Source organism: Clinocottus analis, unplaced genomic scaffold (genome assembly GCF_023055335.1).
Source record: "Clinocottus analis isolate CAN_PGR_092001 unplaced genomic scaffold, fCliAna1.0.p SCAF_27, whole genome shotgun sequence".
Classification (NCBI taxonomy): Eukaryota; Metazoa; Chordata; class Actinopteri; order Perciformes; family Cottidae; genus Clinocottus; species Clinocottus analis.
Window position 1 is genome coordinate 150,844 of NW_027176009.1, and position 23,235 is coordinate 174,078.

At 41.6% G+C, this 23,235-nt stretch overlaps 1 protein-coding gene across 1 annotated transcript in view; it reads right to left on the bottom strand.

Moving 5' to 3' along the window:
* usp43a (ubiquitin specific peptidase 43a) overlaps positions 1-23,235 on the bottom strand; it is a 103,756-nt gene that overhangs the window by 12,018 nt on the left and 68,503 nt on the right. The window contains exons 8-14 of the mRNA XM_068592487.1: positions 20,093-20,204; positions 13,566-13,669; positions 11,274-11,351; positions 10,910-11,039; positions 8,770-8,889; positions 3,364-3,613; positions 1,654-1,812 (exon numbers count right to left, since the gene is read on the bottom strand). Coding sequence (XP_068448588.1) covers positions 1,654-1,812; positions 3,364-3,613; positions 8,770-8,889; positions 10,910-11,039; positions 11,274-11,351; positions 13,566-13,669; positions 20,093-20,204 — 953 coding nt within the window. The remainder of the gene's footprint in view (positions 1-1,653; positions 1,813-3,363; positions 3,614-8,769; positions 8,890-10,909; positions 11,040-11,273; positions 11,352-13,565; positions 13,670-20,092; positions 20,205-23,235) is intronic.

The following is a 23,235-nucleotide window of genomic DNA, read 5'->3' on the forward strand; positions in this document are numbered from 1 at the left end:
CCTGTTCCTGCATGCTGATGCCCGTCCTCTCTACCTCCTCTCTGCGGACATGGATCGACGTAATCTGGATGGTGGTCCATGCTTACTACTTATATTCATTGAGTGTGCTGGAACTCTGTTACGTTGTTAATCTGTACACATGACATCTATTGCTTCTGTCGGTCTAAAGAGAGGGATCCTCTTATGTTGTTCTCCTGAAGGTTGCTTCCTTGTTTTCCCTGTGAATGGGTTTTTACTATCTTTATTTGTGGGAGTTTTTCCTGATCCAATGTGAGGTCCCGGGACAGGGATGTACAGACTGCGTACAGACTGTAAAGCCCATCGGGATAAAATTGTGTTTGTGATTTTGGGCTATACAAAATAAACTGATTTGAACACTTGGGCTACACATCTTCTCTATTAAGTCCATAATACTTTAATAATATTCTAACTCAAACATCATAGGGTAAAGGGGGTGTGTTAGTATACCCATAGTTTCAATACTCAAATCGCTTACCTGTGTTATTCGCAGCTTATAGTATTGCTCCATGATATATTATAGGAATGCATGCAGAACGTGTGCGCTATCAGTTCAGTCAGTCCTAGTCAGGAATTCTGTACATATATTGCAGTAGAATAAAGAGACACATTTCTACACTAAATAAAAGATAGTTTATGACTTAGAACTATGCGACTGTTGGACATTTTTGAATATTATTTCTTATTATTTTTAATAATAAGTTACCACTTAAAAACCTTGAAGATAAAACTTGCTTCATCATTATTTACACATATTATAGCCTTCGTCTGAACAATTAATTATTCAGGAAATTTGCCGTGTGAAATCATATTCTATTTGTCCACAAAAGAAAAAGAAAATATGATAAAGAGTCCACTTATTATTCTACAAAACAACACACACATTGTGTTGTTAATTACAGCGCCCTCATTCTCATCCCTCGTGTCGTGCCAGGGGAACAGGGAAAAAGGCTTTTGAGGAACTAAGCTATTGACACTTGTGAGCTGAGAGAATATTTCCTGGTAGCCACATCTATACTCTGAATATTGAAAAAGCGCTAATTTGACAATACACATTTAGTGTAAATTAACCTCTTTTGACAAAGCCTCCCAGGACACAAATAGCATGGGCAGCTGACTCCAAATCCAATACACTCATGTATGAATATAAATTTAAGTAACGTTCTCAATGAAAATATGACAGAGAGGAAACTGAAACCCTCAGGGGGAAAAAGTACCTGTCGCCTTGTAGAATAAAATGGGTTCACATAATTTAACACTGCTTGTCTGGATAGCTGTTATGCACAGATCAGCGCAGTTCTTAGACAGAGGGTGTGTGAGGAGAACTGCAGATGGATCAGGCCACGGGTAAAATGTCTTCTGTTTAGGGGTTGGCTCAACTACAGAGCAATCTATTCTCTGATGACACCCTTTTCGCATGATTCTCCCGGCGGAGATAATGATATGTTCGTAAGATGTCCACATTGTACCTCACCTGACTGGTTTGATCAGCTGATTTATTAGAAGGTTTAATCATAATCTGCTAGACAGCTCTGTGGCTCAATGAATATATGAGCAGTGTGTGTTGTGAACACATCAATTTAAACATTCTTTTTAATCGATTAATTCCTGTTTGCTAGTCATTGGACATCCTACCTCTGACGGAGCAACTGGCCGACCATGGAGGAATGGTGTTGCGCCTCTGGTAGAAAAGGATGTAGGCTCCTCTGGTGCACACTTCCCCCTCTGGCACCAGGTCCACGCTGCTGTCATCGTAGCTGTACCACTGCGCGTCCACTGAGTTCCTGCAGTAGGCTGGATTGGAAAATGACAACAGCATTTGTCAAACTCAATTAAGAGAAAGTGCTCACATTTAGTGGAGCAAAACTTCAAATCTGCTGCGTGGAGGAAAAGGCTAAATTGGTTTTATGGGATTTGTTAAAGCCAGACTAATTCCTCTATTTTTGTGCAACACATCATAAATGAGCAAACTTGATCCAAACTCGTCATAAAGAGGCTTAGATACGTGATATCACAAAAAACAACAACAATGCAGCTACATTGTACGGAGGCATGACCCACAGAAACACCAAAACAACTCCCAGGTGATTTCAGTCAGAGACAGGAGGCGACTGTCAGACAAGCTGTCATGGAGACGACTGCTTCCCTTTCTTCATCTCCTGCTGTCTCCAATTCTCCTGTTCTCCTCTGTGCTGTGATTCTGCACAAACCGTCTCCTGCAATTATCGGCCTGGCTTCCCCTGACCTGTTTGTCAAGATTCCCAGACTGTAAGTGACTCCTACAATCTAAAGGCATGTAAGACTGGAAATGGCCCCAGAAATATTTCCCAAACGACTCCTCACGAAGGACTATATTGTAGAGATACCGCTACCCTGATAGATTACTGTATGATGTTGTGTTTTACTTGGGGAAAACAACAGGCAAAAAGTAATTCATGGTCCAGTAATGAGTAATTGATGAGTCGTTACTAGTTTTGTGCTGTTAGCAGCTTCAAAGTTAATCAGGAACGACTCATAAAGGAAGGATGAGGATTATAAATTATGAATGATATTATCTTGTAGTTCTGTAGGGATAATAACACAATGAAATGAAAAAGCCAGTGAATTCAGTATTACGGTGAGTTTTACTCATTAGTGGTCCGAGTGTTCCTCCACACACTGGCATTGTTAGCGCCTGAATGGGTACTGCTGGTAATTACTGAAAATCCATCACACATGCAGGGACTTACCCTTCTTGCAATTACTACTAGAAGTCCCAAATTCTCAAAGAGTTGTATTGAAAAGGACACTTTTAGACTTTTTAAGCCTTTTATTCAAGCGTCTGAGTGATTGGCTGCATGGTGTCCATTAATTCTAGATAAAGGAAACCTACTCAAGACACTACACTTATGAGTAATGGGCAAGAACAATCAATGGCTCAATTTGGCTGCTGATGAGAAGGTGACATCATTAAACAGGCCTAATATATATGTTTACGTGGGGCCTTTCCACCACTTTGCCTAAATTAACACCTTAAGTTCTGCGGTTCTGCCCGTGACATGGAACTAAGACAAGGCAAATGATCCTTGTAGGGTTGGGTCACATTGTTTCTAGTTTCAAATCAATATTGAGAGTTTTGCGAACAAATGTGTCTTGTAGCGGGTCGAATAGCAAATGATATGTGAGACAATCATTTATGCTTTCCATTGTATAAAACAAATAAACCAGACTATTTTATGTATGAGTGTAGTCCTTTAGTGCCTCGTTCCCGGCACACCTCCGGATGCTGACTGTAACACACAAGCTGCAAGCGGTGAGTTACACTGCCCCTCTGATCACAACATGAATACTGTATCAAATCCATACCAGTATAATGTCCTCCGTGCATGCCTCCATGGTGGTTACACACACCGTAGAGGTCGTACAGATAGTCGTAGGGGAGGATCATGTCGGCAGGTTGGTGATGTTGGCCTGACTGCTGCTTCCAAGGCGGTGGCCAGGCCCCTAAGTTCAAGTTCTTCATGCTCTGACTCCGCTTCACCACATGGGGGGCCATGTCCAAACCAGTCAGGGGGAAGCGCACCAGAGTCGACAGCTTGTTCCTTCGCTCCCCTACCTGTTTTAAAAAAGTTTGTATTCATATGTACAGCTATCAAAAATAACAGACTTTCTGTGAGGAGCGGAAAGAATAGAAATCAACTGATTGAGCAGCTGTCAAATTAATGTTGCAACAAATACAAAAATGACATCCAAGACTGATCCCAAGGGGAATAAAACTGTCTCTTAAAGTTGAAACCTTCAAGCATGCGCTTTTGACTACGACCCTCACAGAGATGTCGCAGCAGGATCTTAGCATAACAAGAACAGAAGCTTGTGACATTCTGTATCACTTAAAACATCTCATTGGCATGGAACGATAGCTTTGCAGGGAAGTGGCTGATGGCCATGACCGGGGTTTAACCCAGTTGGCCTGCCTGAGCTCAGGGCGCAACATGGTGCCATCTACTTGTCAGATGAGGCACACGGGTGCCAATCTAGCACTGGGCAAAGGTAAAGGTAGAGCTCTGGCTTAACCTTGGCTGCAAAAAGGATTTTTTTGGTACGTGTCGTGTCAAAGAGTCAGACGTTGTGAGAGCAGTAGAGAGGAGGCCAGCTGTATAATGCTTTTTCAGGCAGTGCCGAATATGGAATTGAAATGCCCTGATTGGCCTTGGCCATCCGGCAGGGACATACATAGATATTTTAACAGGCAGTGACTTCAAAAAACGGAAAAAAAAGGAACAACCCAATCGCACAAATGCTACCCCTCAACAATATACATGGATCGACCAGAAAAGTACTGTATCCTTAATATAAAGAAGAGAACATTCTATTATAATCTATAATGTAGGCAACAACAAAATAATTATACTCTGGTTGTAAATCCGTGTCATTCAAATTGGGGGAGTCAAATCCGACGCACATCACGGTCTGATCAATGCTTCTGTTGTGATATAGGAAGTTATATGATGTGAGGTCCCGGGATAGAAGCTGGCGTGTGAGCACAGATTGTAAAGCCCTCTGAGGCAAATTTGTCATTTGTAATTTTAGACAATAAAAAATATATATAATTGAATGAGGGGTGGATGCGGAGCAGAATTGTCACAAAGGTCCCTGAAGCAAGATGCTGATTAAGACAGAGATATTGATCATAAGTCAAGATGACGCAATCACCCAAATATCAAGTCTTGATTCTCTGTCCCATTCAAAAACTCACTGCAGAAATCTCTGTCATTTTGGATCAAAACTTGTTTCCAAACATGTTTTTGACAAGCATGTTAAATGAATTTTACAATCCCACTTCTCACTCATACATTTTGAGGATTAGACCATTTCTCCTAAAAATGTAGAAGTCGTTAGCCACACTTTCATAAATAGTTGATTTGATTACTCTCCTTGATCTCTCCGCCTCTCTGGAATCAGCAAACATCACACGTCTCCATCTCATCCAATTCCTCAAAAACATTTTATCAAGCTTGGCTTTCCCACACTGGCTAAGATATTATTGATCACGTACAAATCCCTGAGGTAGTTTATCTTTCAGATCTCTTCTTGCCCAACGCCCCTTACTTCACCCTGAGATCCTCAGATGCCACTGTGGAATGACCTGAAGAGATCATCTTTAAAATCAATTTTTTAGAATTGCTTCTCTGAGATTTTTTGTTGGGGGTGTTTTAAAAAAAATAATAATAATGTGTGGTTAGTTTTACTGTCAGTGTTTTTACAGGTTTTGTATTTGGCTTTCTCTTTGGGTTTCAAATAAGTTCTGTTTATCTTGTAAAACTCTTTTTAGTTTTTTGAAAGGTGCCTTAAGGTCTATTATTATTATTATCAATAAAATTATATAGTAGAGGCTAGAGGCATCTGGACATTTTATTTGTTGGGGTTGTGTGTTTAAATAACAACAGCCAGTTAACACACAGAAGTGAAAGTGTGTCAACACTTCCAATTATAAGGTTAACCAATTATCACTACCCAGTGGTTAACAAGTATGTGCACCAAGATATGTGAGGGTATTGTAAGGAAGAAGCAATTACTCAAATACTAATCTTGAGACACACAAATATGGCCTCTCACACCTGGATTACATCAGTATTTGCTCCACACAAAGCCCTCAGACTAATTATTTATACTAGACATTTATTTTCATCTTCAGTATTAAACAAACTGCCAGAAATTTCCAACACCATGGTTCTATAATTGTTAGATTAAAATATAGAATAACACACACACACACACACACACACACACACACACACACACACACACACACACACACACACACACACACACACACACACACCATTATAACAGAGAGCATGAGCGTGGATACTAATGAGTCCCCGGTGAACGCTACCAAGTTGGAGTCTGTCCCAAAGAATAAATGAGAGGGTGTGTGAATGTGCTTTTGCAGGTGGACGGCTCTTATTGTAGGTGCTTGTAATTGCCCGAGAAATAAAATAATAAATAACTTTTGCACAGCAGTCATTTGAACTTGTCGCGGGAGGAAAAGCGCAGGTGTGGCAAATAACGTTAACGGCGGCTCTGCTCTCATCCAGCGTCCCGGTGAGCCCGAATCCTGAGACTAAAGCCGGCTTAGTTTCATTAATCACACTAGTGCTTTCCCCACCGTGACATGTCATGACAACATGTCTAATTACTTCCAACACCTGCTCAGAATTAGTGTCGGATCGGAGCACGGCTTCGAAGAAGGCTACGCCTCGAGAGATTGTGGTTCTACCGGGAGGCTCCAATCGCTGCTCACGTTGGCACAGCCTATACATCAGAAAACACGGGAAAACGCAACGTCAAGGAAAAGGTCCTTCAACGGATGAATTTAAATGATGTTACGTTGGGATTACGAATCCCGCCAAGTGACTGTTCCAATGTCGAAGATCCTTCTGATTCTACGGAGGAACGAGGACCTTCGATCTGAGGACTACAGGCCTGATATTGCAAATGGATCTGTGTTTTTCCAATGGAGTACTTTCTTTCACAACAGTGAATTAAGCCGTAGGAGCAAGCTCCATTTGTGGCACCAGCACCTCATAAAGGCATGTCCGGTTTTCACCACAGATGCCATAATGACGTAAAAGCACTTCCAGTTCACTTCCGGTTCCCAACTCAGATGCCACTAATGACGTAGAAGCACTTCCGGTTCACTTCCGGTTCCCAACTCAGATGCCACTAACGAAGTAGGCAGATGCCACTAATGCTACAAGATGCCACGGCTTTTGCCACTGGTTTTTAAGTCGTGGCACCGGCACCTCCTAGACTGGTGTCAGACCCGTTTTCAGTGAGTCACGGATCTTTGCGTGGGCAAAAATAACCCTCTGCTTTTATTTTGAAGGGAATTTTTAATGCAACCATCTTTACTTGCGTAAGTTTACACACCAGACTATTTGTGATAGTTTGCTAATGTATTGTTCAAGTGTTAGTTTCTGAGACTTTTATTCTGAAGGGGGAAAACAAAAAGAGAGGTGCGGAGAAATGTGAAAAGAGAAAGACGTAAATAAACGAGATGCCGGTTTGGCTGAACTAACGAAGGATTGTGTTGTTATTTCATTATTATAACACAGCATAGGCGCAAGAGGAATTCTTGGCTACACTACTATTTATGATACGAGCAGTTGCGACTAATTACGTGGCGGTACTTCCGCTTCCCACCGGCACCTTGGAGCAGTTGCCACTAATTCTATGGAATGCCACAAAATTTGGCGGTAGTTTACAGGCATCCCACCTCAGATGCCGGGGCACCAAGGCACCTGGAAGGTATGACTGTTGGTAGTTGTAAAAAGAAAAATGCACAGTTGTAATAGTATACCTACTCGTTTATATTAAGCTAATATATTCCTATGTCAGTTGGCAATGATAAGCACATCACAAATAGTAGTGTAGCCGAGGGTTCCTTTTGTGCCTATACTGTGTAATAATAATAAAATAACAACCCGATGTTTCGTTAGTTTAACCAAGCCAGCAACTACTTTATTGATGTCTTTCTCTTTTCACAATTCTCCGCACCTCTCTTTTCGTTTTTCACCTTCAGAATAAAAGTCTCAGAAACTTACACTTAAACACTGCTTCCTAGAGCGCTGCCCAAATACACAATACAAGCTTAAAGTAGCGAACTATCACAAATTGTCTGGTGTGTTTACTCACACAAGTAAAGAGTGCACTCTGCTGCATTAAAAATTCCCTTCAAAATAAAAGCACAGTGTTATTTTTGCCCACGCAAAGACTCGTGACTCAGTGAAAACGGGTCTAACACCAGTGTTATACGAGGTGTCGGTGCCACAACTTTAAAACTAGTGGCAAAAGCCCTGGCATCTTGTAGAATTAGTGGCAACTGCCTACTTCATTAGTGGCATCTGCAGTGAAAACCAAACATGCATCTATGAAGTGCAGGTGCCACGAATTGAGCTTACCTTTTCTCAAATTCAGACAACGCAGCCTTGGCCTCTGAGTTATTGTTGTATTGCCCTGATAAGTCTCAGCTACAGCAAGAGCACTTGTATCTGCAGCGTGCATAAGAGAGAAAAACACTCCCGCTCTGCCTGCAGCCAGTGGAAGCCGAGAGGGTTGCTGTCATTGTCATTCGTGAAGTATCGGTGCTGATTTAAAAAAAAAAAAAGAAAAAAGAATACCGGCACAAAGGGTATGTTCCGATGATTGGGACATCCAATTTTGTGTAAAACTTTGCTTGAAAGAGGACCAGCTGTTCTTTTATTTTGGAACCCAAAATTCCATCTATTTGGGCGACAAGTCTCCCAATGCAATATTTAATGTTACTTTTCTGTCTTTAATGCATTTCGCACTCAACGCTTACCTCCCCCTCACTTATATCTCCTCAAACTGTCAGAGCTCGAATCATTATTGCCCGCAGAATATTGAATGCAGCAATTACGAAGAGAGACGTTTTCTTTAATATGGTCACCATTGAATTTAATCTCTTTCACGCAGAAAGGCAGCAGCTTGTCAACACAAAATTGACTTGTACAGCTTTCATAGGAAATGTGTTCACAAACAATGGCCTTTTCACATATATCCCGCAAACCTGGACCTGTAGAGTGGGTGTTTGTCATCGTGAGGTACCCCACTTTTACGTCGTACTCGTCATTTGAGCAATTGTCAACTTAAAAACTTCAACTTGTGCAGCTTTAAGAGGTAAATGATTCGATGCTCTTAACTAGAGCGCTTGTTTTTCCCCAGGAGTCGGCTCTCGGGCACACGTACCTGTCGGAAGCGCTTGAGGTGGAGGATGAGTATGTCAGGGAGAGTCCACAGACTCATCTTCACCATGCCCTGCTGGAGCTGCTTACAGTGCGGACACTTCCAGGCGTCGTCTGGGGCAAGCTGGAATCAGTCAAAAGACGCATTAAACGGTGAAAGACATAAAATTCTTAGCAGAAGCGCAACACGTTTATTGATATTTGTGATTATTTTAAGGGGTTCTTGCTTTATGGTTTGGCTCTCTAAAGTGCAGACTGAGAACTCTGCAGAGGATGAAGAGCAAAGAGTCCTCCCACCTCTCTTGAGCGTGTGTTGATCTGACTCGGGTGAAATACTTCTCGCAGAGTATTTGCTCTTCACACTGTTGAGGTTGACTTCCTTGAAAAGATAAATTCCTTTGTTCTAGCAAAATCCTGCCTTAAGCATGACACAGTCATCCCCATTTATATATCTGTCTGTTGTTGCCTATTATTGTCCCCTTTCAAACCTCCACTCTCTTCTACAAGTTTTTTTTTTAGACACAAGATCAGGTCATTCAATTCCCTCGCTTCGTGTTGCTGCATCACTAAACCAAACATAATTAGCGTGTGGGCGCCAGCGGTCCTTTTCGTCAGCAGCAAAGCGCTGCTTTTCAGTAGGCAGTGGAGTCTCTTCCTGCCATACGGCTACAATAAATGGATGAAATGGACACTCTACTATGTTTCCGACAAGGGACATGATTGTCAAGTGTGATTTCCATAGTGAAAGAAAAGACAAATCAATTTCCTTGATTGTTCCCTTGTTTGCTCTCACTTGAGTCTCACTCTTAGCTCCTCCCACATAGAGAAGATAGTCAAGGGGTAATTGGGGCACCCTAACGTAGACCGCCATTGCAATCAAGTGTCATCTGAACATCTGAAGTGTCAACAGTAACCGATGCTGCAGCTGGATCGCACGTTGCTAATGGTCTTCCTCTGCGTCAACACAAGCAACGAAGTGAGCCACGCGTTGCCAGCAACTGTTATTAAAGTGTTTCTTGATCACACGTTGACAAAGTTAGGACAAAGTTATTTATTACGAAGTTATGATATGACGCAGCAAACAAGTGGCATCTGGGTAAAGTTGAAAGTTTTTTCATTGAATCGTATCGCGATGACATCATACATTGAGATATTGTAATGTAAAAAAACTATTCTTTGAAAAGCTTCTCTTTTTTTTTACCTCTCAGTTTAACGTGATCAATAAATGTGTACATCAGGAAATATTTACACATGTTTGTCTTTGCAATTTGATGCTAAAAATGTTCAGTACTGTCCATTTTATCGTGCCAAATTCCTTCTACAAGAAAACCAACATGAAAATAAATAAGAAAATCAGTCTCCCATTCTGACCTCTTGTAACTCTACTATCTGCAATGTTCCATACTTTGAAGCTTTACAAGGATTTATGTCCATCAGCTAACAAATCTCTTGTCATTGCCCCATTCGCTGTGCTCAAAAGAACAATACACCTCCGCTGTGAGCTTGTGGGAGTTCAGGCTTAAGACGAGCATGCAGCTCCGAGACAGTACACCTTGGCAAATGTCACGGTCACTCAGAACAGGAAGTGGATTATGGTTAACAAGATTTAATAAATCACCACTTACCTGCAGGTATTAAAAGGAGCAATGAGATGACTAATATGTTTTTCTCATAAGTGTGTTGCAGTTATTTTAGAAGAACACTTTACCCATTTAACACTACACGCCTACATTGTCACATCACCGAACATAACAAAACACCCTTATTTTATTTAACACTATTTATTTTTGTTACAATTACAATTTCGGGGGATTCGGGTGCAGTAAGAGTGATTACTGAGGCCTGTGTCTTTCTAACTCCACGACCCCGGATCTTTTCCTTATCAAACCATTACTACTTTTCAGGTCCAACTGACATTGACCCAAGTGACACCACTTGATGAAATGAATCAGATTCTACACAGCTTCTTCTGGTGCAACACAAAAGCCTTATGCACATATTCAGAGGATACGGTCCTAGACCGGTAAACAGAGTTTAATTTAAAGTATTGGTGGAGTTGCAGCATTCATACCGCTGAATTAATGTCTGTTTCGGTTTGCTTTTTACTCCAGCTGTGAATGATGAACTTTTGTTCCCCGTCTCACCTGCTCTTCTTTGGTATACAGCTGAAAGCATTCGTCCAACGTACAGCTGTGCTGCTGCAGGTGCTGCTGCTGCTGGCTCCTCACACTCTCTGCGTCCTTGACCACCTCCTCCTGGATGCTGCCAAAGAGACTGAAGAGAGACAAACGCACACACACACACACACACACACACACACACACACACACACACACACACACACACACACACACACACACACACAGTTTATTGTTCTCACTCAGTTGCAGGGCTTTGTTTGGATTGGAGTGGCACTCAGGAAGACATGCACAGCAGCCCTGCGCTCGGCCTCCATGTTTGTTTCCAATCTATCAGACTCTACTAGAAGTTGGAATGATTGATGCTGACCATTCTTTGGTCTTGTTCTCCCACTCAATGACGACCTTCACATGAGGAGGACCTCCAGGGCCGCAGAACTTCAGAGCTCTACAACACAGCAGGAGAAAAAGCACAGATACAAGACAACTCGGAAATGAAACATTTTCACACCTGCGAGAAGAAGTACAATGGAACAACACTCGGCATTTAGAGTTCTTTCCTGTAAAGTCGACTTACAAAGACGTCACACAACAATTAGGACGCAGATAAAACTAAAAGACAACAAAAATGATCTCCATATCTAATTAAAATAATACAGATCATCATGAATACCATATTGATCTCCGGAGGGAAATTAGTAAAGAAGTCAAAATATATTACCAACGTTATGACGGTAACTGAGGAAGGCTGAAATCTATGTCCTTTAGCGATCGACAGAACTGCTCAAGGCTGTCTTAAAATCCTTAAATGTTTGTTTGTGCTTTTCATTTGATTTCACCTTGATACACACACACACACACACATACACCCACACACACACACACACACACTCACGCACACATTAAAAATGGGGCCATATTGCACAGACACCCTGACTTCACATTACGCATAAATATGCAAAGTCTGATGCTGAGCCGTTGTCATGTATATTTATTTTATTCAACATGAAGAAACGTATGATTTGGTTTTTGTTTCATAGTTTTGGGTATTTTGAGAGCTTTCAGGTGTTGGGAGATTTAGATAAGACGAGGACCTTGTAGATGTTCCATGACTGTGTCAATGCACACAAGCTTCACCAAGACCTTCTCCGATATCATATTTGTGCCGTAATGAACTTAAATATTCAGGTAAAGAACAACTGGGGACAACTGGGGCTCATCAAGTCATTCTTTGCATCTAAGTGAAGATTTACTGAAAAGTACACGTTTTCCACACCTGTTTGGTGTCACGCAGGACTTTCCTTTACAGCTTTGATCTCGGTGGGGGAGGTAAAACGGCGCTGATACAAGGCCGAGACAGATTTAACATTCGGCGAACACGCAGGGCTGTTTGCTTTTGTTTGAGTTCCCAGAACACGCGGAGCACAGGCAGAAACGTTTCGTCAAAATTCAATTTATTTTGATTATTTTTTGCAAAGCATCTGTATTCTGGTACAGGTGAACACATTCAAGAGAGGTGAAAATAGTATCTAACTCAACGGCAACTCCTGTGTCCCGACTCTGGATGAAAAAAAAAACTGCTGACAATAACCCTACGGCTATCTTGGAATGTTTGTTTGGTCTTTTCATCTTACTTCACCTTTATTAACACAACACCCCTCGGACCAGACATTTACTGGCTTTCCCTGAACCCCAGAAATAAAGTCTCTGACCCTCAGACGCTTTTCCGTCGGCAGACTGACGGTCGATGGGTATTTTGTCATTGTTTGTGTGTTGTGTTGTTCTGGCTGTGTTTTCTAGGGCAGTTTTGAAAAGGCCTATTAAGGGAGGGGCGCTGAAATCTTTATCCGCAAAGCAGCTAGATTCTCCCATATAGCACAAAAACCCATCTTGTCGGGCTTTAAATGATCCGTTTGTGTTTCGGCCCAATCGGCGTCCTGTGAGGATCTAGGGGCGTGGCCTGGGTGTGTGAGGCGAGATGTCACGGGGAGCCAACTGTTCGTTCCACACGACTCAGCAGGATGAGTACGAACGGTGAATGAGAGCATCTTTCTGCAGGTGTTGCGTGATAAATGGTATTGGACAACTAGTCGAATCTGGAAGATCTCATTTCCGAGCTCTTTCATGGAGGGCTGATGTTCAGTTTAGCTCAGTGGAACAGCAGCAGACGCTTATACCGAACCCTCCAGCTGCATGCTCTTTATCACTCAGGAAATAAAGACAGTGTCAACTCATTACACTCTTTCTTTCCCTTAATCTTTTTTAGGGCCATTTGCTTCTGAAAGAAATCGCAGCTTTTTGTTTAATGCACACAAAAACCTGTCCGTCATGGGTTTTGAATATATAGGTTTATGCAGTCATGTCTATTAATGTTTTTAAATGCAGGGTTGGAAATCATCTTTTTTAAGGTTGTTTAATACTTTTGTTGAAACTCAACATACATCTGGAGAGCGATCAATGAATCGAACGCCATGACGGATAAAGTGCGTCACAGGACGGTAATAAGCCCGTCCTTTCCTTTCCTCAGCCTTAAATTGAATGATCTGTCTACTTGCTTTGAAATACTTCCAAAGGCAGCTAGCAAACAACTGTTTGTGCAAAGTGTGTGTGTGTGTGTGTGTGTGTGTGTGTGTGTGTGTGTGTGTGTGTGTGTGTGACCAACCTGTCGACAGCCGGGTGGTACAGCGGCCTGCTGTCCTGTGGGGACAGGTAGCTGTTGGCGGTCGATCCTCCCACCACTCTGATCTTAAACAGCACTCCAGCATTCTGCAGAGGAGATAAAAACACACATTAATACAACTGAGTCCACGAAGAGCTCCTCGTTGCACAAGCGGCATGGTGATGAATGGTGGCGAGCAGTCCGGTACGACTTCATGACTGTCAACGAATCAAGACATTTATTTATTTTTTTTATTTCCATTCTTGAAAGAACGCTTCATCCCCGAAATGACCGCCTGTACGTCAATTTGTTACTTTGAACTGAGGATGAAAAGTTTGACGGATGTTCATATATTGCTGCTGTTCATTTCATCAACAATTAACTTCATTTTTATAAATCACAGTTCACTGTGGAGGCATGGAGGGAAAAGGCTAAGTAAGTAAGTGAGTAAGTATTTAAAACCACGGGTCACTAACAGGTCACTAACAGACGCTGTTGTATCCGTCCCCGTGGACCTATGACCGATGGAGAGTTGAGAATTATTAAAAGTTGACAGAGCGCTAATATTTGAACCGGCGACCAGGAAACACCTTGACCAATCACATGCATGTAAATCACGTCACGGGATGCTACTCGGCCAATCAAATATGCGTAGTGCCGCGGCTTGAGTGAGAGAGTGACGAGAGGTGGAACATTCGATAAGGTTTGCGAGTGAGAGAAGTTACTTCACATGGCGTTCTCCAAAAAAGAAAACGTGAACAGCGAGACCAAAGTCTTTAACCAGAGTCTTTATTTAACCAGAGACTATAACCAGAGTCTTTAACAAGAGTCTTTAACAAGAGTCTTAACCAGAGTCTTTAACAAGAGTCTTAACCAGAGTCTTTAACAAGAGTCTTTAACCAGAGTCTTTAACAAGAGTCTTAACCAGAGTCTTTAACAAGAGTCTTAACCAGAGTCTTTAACAAGAGTCTTAACCAGAGTCTTTAACAAGAGTCTTTAACCAGAGTCTTAACCAGAGTCTTTATTTAACCAGAGTCTTTCACCAGAGTCTTAACCAGAGTCTTTATTTAACCAGAGTCTTTCACCAGAGTCTTTAACCAGAGTCTTTAACAAGAGCCTTAACCAGAGTCTTCTATGTTCATTCTGCTTAAAAGGCAGTTAAAAACTTGTATGTCTCATGTGTTCAGACAATATTAAAAGCTCAATGTGAAGCTTTGCTACAAGACAAAGCATAACACAAGCAAGAACCTAAGAGCCATTATGATAAGAATCCTGACACATTTATTCACTGTTTAACAATAATGTAAACAGATACTAGAAAGCTAAACCAAGTGGTTTAATAACCGATATATATATCAGATATAGTCCCTCACACACATAATATAATGTCCTGGCTTTTTTGATTGACATCACGAGACACCGGAATTAACTGAATTTTAAAGCTACAAGGCAAAGACAATTAAGTTACATTTAAATTTGTAAAAAGTAATGGTTTTTTTTACATTGTTAAATCAAGCCCGTATTTTAATTGCAATGAGAGAAGAATATTTATTTTTTATTAGACTATTTATAATTCATCCTGTTAAATTTGAAAACTGATAATAAATATTGTTCAGATATTATTATTTTTTCTTTATTTGATTTAACAGTCAGTTGTTGACTTCATACAGATGTTGAAAGAACTGCTTGCTACTATAATACACATGGGACTAAATCATAGCGCAAGTTGGACATTGTTGTGACGTACCGGACCTTTGCATGACGACATTTTCTCAAACTGGACCTCGTTGAACATTAGTTGAACACCCCTGCTTTAAACCAATCCTATAACAGTTTTAAAACACAGGCAACATCCCACTCTTTTCTGGAGATCATTTTTCCAGGACTGATGCAGTTGTTGTGTGACAGATTTATAGCGTACTAAATATGTGTGATTACAACTGTCTTTCACATCGGACAGACGAGTCTGGATAACACATCCTGCAGCACGGTGGCCCTCTGCAGCCACAATCATGTTTAAGAGGGACAAAGAGGCACCGATGTGAGAAATGTCACTGCAACGTTCTGACGGCAGATCATAGGGAAGTGTTCCTTTTGTTTTTACAAGTTGTCGTTATCTGAGATGATGAATTGTTCAGCTCTTAAAGACTTTGTTCATCGTGACCTTACTTGTGTTTTTATTGTTGAATGTAGGCCACATTCAATTCAAACGTTATCATCCTGGCATGTTTTGAAGTGCCAACAGCTCCTGGTGTCATTTATTATATCAATAACAGCATTATCTTGCATTCAGCACTAATTTGCTGTATTTCATGCCGAGAGACAGGACTATGTGTATGATATATACATCACTCAATCATGGCCCTCTTCATTTGTACTTGTTAAACAAACATATGTTGTGATTTACATAATACAAATGTAATATTATTGATAATATTACATTATATTGTATGAATAATGATTTTCAATGTTATAATAGTGAATTACGGCCTTAACGAAACATGTACTCTGTAGTTTTTTATTTGTATGTTTCTGTCTACAGTTAAGCATGAAGAGGAGTTCTCTAAAGGAACGGAAAGAAACAAGTATAGCATCATGGGTAATGGGGTTAAAGCCTTTTGAATGGACCTAATGGACTTGGATAAGGACTTTAGAGTTACATAACACCTGTACAAACCTTTTTTAGCATTTGGACAACATCTGAGTGCTGCATAAATCAAACAACGCCCGAATCCTGCAGGATTTACATAGAACATCACTCCACAGCCCTGATTTATATATATATATATATATATATATATATATATATATATATATATATATATATATATATGTCACGCAACTATTCCTGCCGCCTCCTTGTTCCTGGAATAGAGAAAACGTATTAAGGCGAGAGGGCTGATTTAGGCTGCTAATGCGTTCATTTGAAACGGACCAGCGTTAGAGCCCAGCCATGCATTTAAATAAATACATTAGTTGGTTATTAGAGCAGCAAATGAAAGAGGAATATTTTCTCCCTTCAGACTTAAGGGCCTGGACGAGCGTTTTCTTTCTATTGGAGTATAACGCTGAAGAGCTACGCTCTTAAGGTAATGAGTATCTACATCAGAGTTCGGTACACTTTTGGAATGAACTTCGGAGAGCTAAGGATCGGAAAGCTTCGAGGAGATAATCTGTGATCTGCATGGAATGAGAGCCCTCAACACCAGTGAGGAATTTGAGTGATTTGGAGACCCCGAACTAAACCCAGGGGTGTTTTGAGTTAGTGAGAATCTGAATACGCAAAGCCTTCATCTTTAGAAGTAATCTTCAATGTGACTGACTGACTCCAGGCAGCATATGGTTTGTCTGCTCTGGGCCACCGTAAAAACATGGCAACATAGCTGACCCTTGTGCACGTCCATATGAGCGGCTCTTTCGAAGGAAAGAAAACACAATTCTGAATAAAAAAACTCAAAAACTCAATTCTGCCCAAAACATATTTATTAATAACATAGTCCACTTTCAAAATATTCTGTCTTCTGATGTTAAAATATCCCATAAAAAGTACCTCTGTTATTTCCATGTATAGATTTTGCAACACTCTCATATTCTGCTATTAGATCCCTCTAAATGCACACACTGTTCATTGAAGCAAAAGTTTGCACTACTCTGTGAGGAATCAGTACAAACTAGCAAGATCAAAAAGTGGCCATGAGAATATGAGCGTGTTGCAAAATCTATACACGGAAATAACAGAGGTACTTTTTATGGGATATTTTAACATCAGAAGACAGAATATTTTTGAAAGAATTTCAAGCTCAGTATGTATTTCCACCTGCAACAGTTGATCCATAACTCCTCATCAATAACATAACCCTCAAGGACTCAGATGACTGTAATGAATATTTCTACACCTCGTGCAAAGTGAAAATATGATTTGATAAATATGATATATTCAAGAAAATAAAAAAAGAGAGTGAAAAAGCTTGGTGTACTCTATGACATATGTCTAAATCAAACTGTTATATTACAGGTCATAGAGCAGGGGTGTCAAATATACGGCCCGCAGGCCGGATCTGGCCCGACAGGGGGTCCAGTCCGGCCCGCCAGGGCGTTCAATCAAAAAAAAAAAAAAAAAAAGACTAAGCTTAGCAGAGCTGAGATTCAAACCTCTGATCCTCTGCTTATAAGACGGAGATGCACACCTCTGATCCACAGTCGCAATTGATGTGAGCACTGATATTATTGTTTTGGAAGTCGTTAAACATGGATCACGTCATAAAAGTGGCGTCACAAACGTGTCACAAAGCGAGGGAATCTGCAGAGGAGAGAGAGCGCAGGCAGATAAACAGAGGGACGATGTCTGAATTTTTGGTCTTTATGTTTCTAGGTAATTGTTGAAAGACCTTAAAATACAGTTTATTATCTAAAAACCTTCACCAATGATTTAGACATGAAGAAACATATTTGTTAATTATGTGTTATTATGCTGTAATTTTACTGGTCCGGCCCACTTGAGATCAAAATGGGCAGCATGTGGCCCCTTCACTAAAACGAGTTTGACACCCATGTCATAGAGTCTATGACCTGTAATATAACAGTTTGATTGGTTTCCCTATGAAAAGGATTAAAGGTAGAAAACTGAATTACGAAAATGTCTGTAAGAGGATTTAGGCTTTTGAAACTTAAGAGGAAAAAATACTTTAACATAGGTTAAAAGTCATTTCCCTTCTGTTATAATAAAAAAAGCTTTTCAATTTATAAAAGCGTCCTCTGTCATGTCATGGGTGAACATTCTGGTGAAGCTAAAACTTGTTCACTTCTTAAAGTGGCAATGTACAAAAGAAGCCTGTACGGAAGTTTTCCAACACATTACCAACTCATTTAATTTTGAAACATTTCCACCAGCCCGGAAATTTGGCACAGCCCACCCACGGGCCTCAGCTTACAACCCGGTGCATTAGCACTTTTAATATTCTCCTCTCTTTTCCGTCAGAGTTGGCAAGGAGGAGCGGGGCTTTCTGACATGCAAGTCAGTCTGATTGGAAAGTGATTTGTTTGATCCTAAACCCGCCGTTCCAGCTGAGCCTTTTATGCTCCGATAAAGGCCCTTCAGGCCGAAAGCTGAAAATGAAGTGTTTTCTGCACAGGTTCACGTGTGCGGATATGTATTCTACCGGCATACAAGGCAGGAACATCACATGTTTCCTTTTTTTCATTCTCGACAGGAAAGTTGTATTTCACTGAATAAACCTGTGGGTGGCACCAAAACATTGCATAAATAAAGAAAAAGAAGCAGTGAGAATTACTACAAACACCCTGCTGTGGGACAAATAAAGGAGTATCTTATCTGAACCAAAGTTCTGGTTCACTGTCTGCCCATTAAAGGCAATGGAGAACAAAAACACTGTTGTTTATTGTAAGCGCCTGAAATGCAGTTATAACAATTTGTTTCCCTTTCAGGAATGAGAACAGAATCAGCAAAAACGTTGAAGCCCTGCTCCCTTTGGCTATTAATGGCCTTTTCAGCAGAAAATATCCGCTCAATCTACAACCAAAAGGCCCTGCTGATTGTGTCGATTAGGAAAAAAATGTTCAACGAGCTCGTATCTGTCCACGCAAGCTTGGAGGAGGCGACTTAGAATCCGAGATGTGGATCAGTAAATAACAAGGTGACGTTTCTCTTCTCTCCTGCGCCTTAGTTCTTGTCTGATGAAGTTTGAAAAGCTGCTTGCTGTGGATAAGGCCACCTCAAATACTGCCGTCACCGTGGTGTCGCCCATGGCAACTTGAGGGCCGGCGGCAGGGACAGAGCGATTGCCCGAGTGGAAAAAGCGTGTTTTAGGGCTCGTGGCCTGAAGTTGGAGATCGGCTTGTGGCTTCGCGGTGCGAAACCGGGTGAATATTCAGGAATGCGGCAGAAATTGTACACATTTTTAAAACAGTACAAGGCAATTTAAATATGCCTTCTATCTCCTCTCACCAGTCGGAAACATAGAGCTTCTTTTACAGCGGTAAAGAGGCGGATTTGTGTTATTGGATTCGGAGTGGGCGGTGACATAATTAAACATACGCTCAGCACGTTAAACCATTATTACGCTCTCATAAAAGGCTTGGAATAAGTGTGTGTGTGTGTCCTGGGGTGTCCTCTTTTGCGTTTGATCAGTGAGTTCATTCAATACTGGCAGTGTCTGGAGATCGGAAGAGCAGAATGAACTCCAGGACATCACGTTTGAATTGCATTGACCAGGTGTGACGACTGAGTACTTATTGAGATATAAAAAAAGAGAACTAAAGTAGGTAATAAATTATTAGCCAACACAATATTGTAGTCACAGAAAACTTGTTTTCTGGTATTTCTTGAGCTTGATATGTGACTCCGACATTTGTACACAGACAATGAGAACTATTTAATCCAAACACAGAACCCAACCAGGATGAAAATTGATTAAACTTTTAAAGACTCTCGGCCCTGTGCTGCTATTTTAATTTGCTGCACTGGAGTCGAGGGCAGAGAAATAGAGTGGATGATGGAGAGAGAGCATTACCTGAGCCTGGGATCCATTCAGCATCAGATAATAGAGCTTGCTGAGGATGCTCTGCTGCAGCTGGTCCCAGGAGACACTCCTGTCCTCGCGCATGAGGAATGGAGGCCCAAACCTGAGGAGGGAAGGAAAGGAAAGGAAAAGAAAGAGAGAAAGAGAGAGAGAGAGAGAGAGAGAGAGAGAGAGAGAGAGAGAGAGAGAGAGAGAGAGAGAGAGAGAGAGAGAATGACAAAGATTGGTCAAATCTGAACATCTTCCACACTGAAAAACATACATTTTTTTCAATTTGTTCCGGTGTAAAATCGTGCCGTCGTCACATCTGTTGAGCTGTCAGGCGTCAAGTGCATCAAGGCTCCAGAACTGACAGCGAGAAGGGACATTATGTGCGTCAGGGGCCAAATAAATGGGAGAAACCAGTCTGTACATCATCACTGCGTCCATGCCTCGTAATGGGTTCTCTGTGTCTTACTGGAGGCTGACTGCGCAGCAGCTGGAGGTTAATGGTAGACGCAGTTGTGCGTTTGCTAAGTACTTCAGGATCTCTCACAGGTTAGTTAGTCATACACGGCTGAAGATGAAAGTCCCGAGGTTCACGCACGTGCGCTAAACACACCCAAATGCCAGTTCATTGCCGGAGGTACACCGAGCTTAAACTAACGCAGCAGAAGGAACAACATCCAAGCAATAAATCCCAATTCCTTTAGAGTGTTTTAGAGAGACGTTGCTTCAATGTGACAGCCATTATGGAGGTTGTGGATTGTGGGGCTGTTGTTTGTTGCTTCTCCGCATAATACTCACAAGAGTTTGGCAAGATAAGTTTTAGTTTAGGGAAACCTAAGAGCTAAAGCGTCTGATGAGAGCAAATAAATAAAATAGTTTTCCAAGTCGGTAATCAAAGAACCTAACTCGCCTGACCTCGCTGCCCTCCAAACGCCTTTGCGAGCGCTGACTCTAAGTCGTACTCTTTCGGATTGGAGCGAATCCCTGCAGCCACGGTGCTTACTCCCACACACACGCACACACACACACACACACACACACACACACACACACACACACACACACACACACACACACACACACAGTGTCTGTCATGCTGACAAATGAGTCCTCAAATGTCACATTCTGACATTTATCAGGCCTTTCAGAGGAGCGCCTGTTGTCGGTCGTGATGACTGAAACCGGGTGACAGCAGGTGTATTGATCTGTGAGGGAAACTGAGCCATCCTTAGGATCTCAGGGCACTAATAACAGTGACAGGGATTTTTTCAAAGCCCCGCGGTATCCGAGGATTACTGTTGCTACTTCAATCTCCACGAGGCCCTCTGATGGACACAGTCCACCTCGGGTCAAATGAACCCTGCCATAAGAATGACGCTCTGTTTTAAGAAGCACACAGCGTCTTCTAATGCGTTCAAAGAAAAAATATTTTTTTCATGAACCCTTCACTTACATTTTCTGCAATCACTTACATTTACTGCAATTTAACCTCAGCGTGAAATGCCTCCAGCAGCGGAAACCACAGCGAACAATTATTTCCCTCTCAAATGCAAAATGAAAGTCTTGTTAGGAATAACTAAACATTGCTTGCTGTGTATTTTTTTTATGTTTATACTCGACACTGAAGTAGCAAATCATGCATCCACTTGGTTTGGCAGCATGAATCACTTCCACCCGGACTACAAAATTGTGTTGTCTTATAAGAGTGTGGATGCTTTTCTATATTTGTGATGTTGCCTCCGGTTCAACTTCACTGCTGAGGAAGTAGACATGATCAGAGTGTTTCTTTTCTGATTTACAAAGCCTGAATTCAGCCCCTGTGGGACATTTATCTCTACGCAGTACAACGCGACTCACCTGTGGGCGGTAAACATGAAGCAGCCATTCAGCTGCAGCTGGATCACAGCTGCTGCCTCTGTTTGTTTGCCTTTACCGTGTTGCTGCTGTACATCAGATGCATTGGAGGGGCCGAGCCGCCACTTAATAAACCTGCGCACCCTTGTTAGGGAAACATATGGCGACCAATGAAACCCACCTTTCACAGGTTAAGTGCTTCAATTTCAGAATCAGTCTTGGCTTTCCCAGGCTGTCAACTGAACGGAAGCTCAAGCTGCACAAGCTCAATAAAACCAGCCCCGTCTGAGGCCTTCATGCAATACACGTACAGGTCGAGGTCGAAACACAAGTTGGATGTTGACATCGAGGCCGCATTGGATGATGAAAGTTAAAAGGAATAAGGTATTCTATTTAAGACTGTAGACCCAGTGGAGCAGTAGAAAATATGTCGCTACAGCTGTCTCAAAGATATAAGTTAATTGACTCTGCTACTGTGTGTTGAAAAAACACACAGTATATAATATAAAGCCTAAACTCCACAGCTGTGTGCGTGATGTCAGGTCAATATGAGGCGGTACTGCCTCTGCCATGGACTGTGTATAGGAAGTGGACGTGTCACAGTGACGTTACCCATCGCTTTGTGGACGGCCGTCTTAGAGCTTTTAGTTTGACATTTTGTTGGTCGTCAGCTTGTTTTTTATTGCAACCAAAAGTTACACGAAAGAGTGAAGCTAAGTACAGCCGAGCACTCACAGACATTTTAATGCGACCAAAAAGGTGAGAATTAACTTTCATTAACTGGAAACCTACCATGAAATGGTTAAAGTTGTAAGACCTAAAGCACTCTACTCTGCTTTATGTTTGTCTCTAAATGGACCATCATGCTGTATTGAAGAAGACATGAAACTAGAGATTGAAGGATTAAATAAAGTGAGAACGAGAGTCATTTTCTCATCGACTTCTATACAACCATACTTCTATTTGCAACCAAAGGAGTCGCCCCCTGATGGCCCGTTATGAGAATGCAAGTTCAAGGCAGTGAAATCCAATTGCCGTTTATCTTAGTCCAAAATGTCATCACTTCCTCTTTTCTTCCCACGAGACATTTGTGTGAAATTGCCATATTTAGCATACCAATTCTTGAGTTTTGGCCCAAAAATGTGTTGAGTGACTTTTGACCACCACATTTGAATCAGTTTGGGACAAATATGAAGACATTCATTCCCGCAAGACATTCCTGTGACATGCGCTGACGAGAATGGACGGACAACCCCCCAAAACCTGATGCCTTGTACGGCTTAACTAAGAAC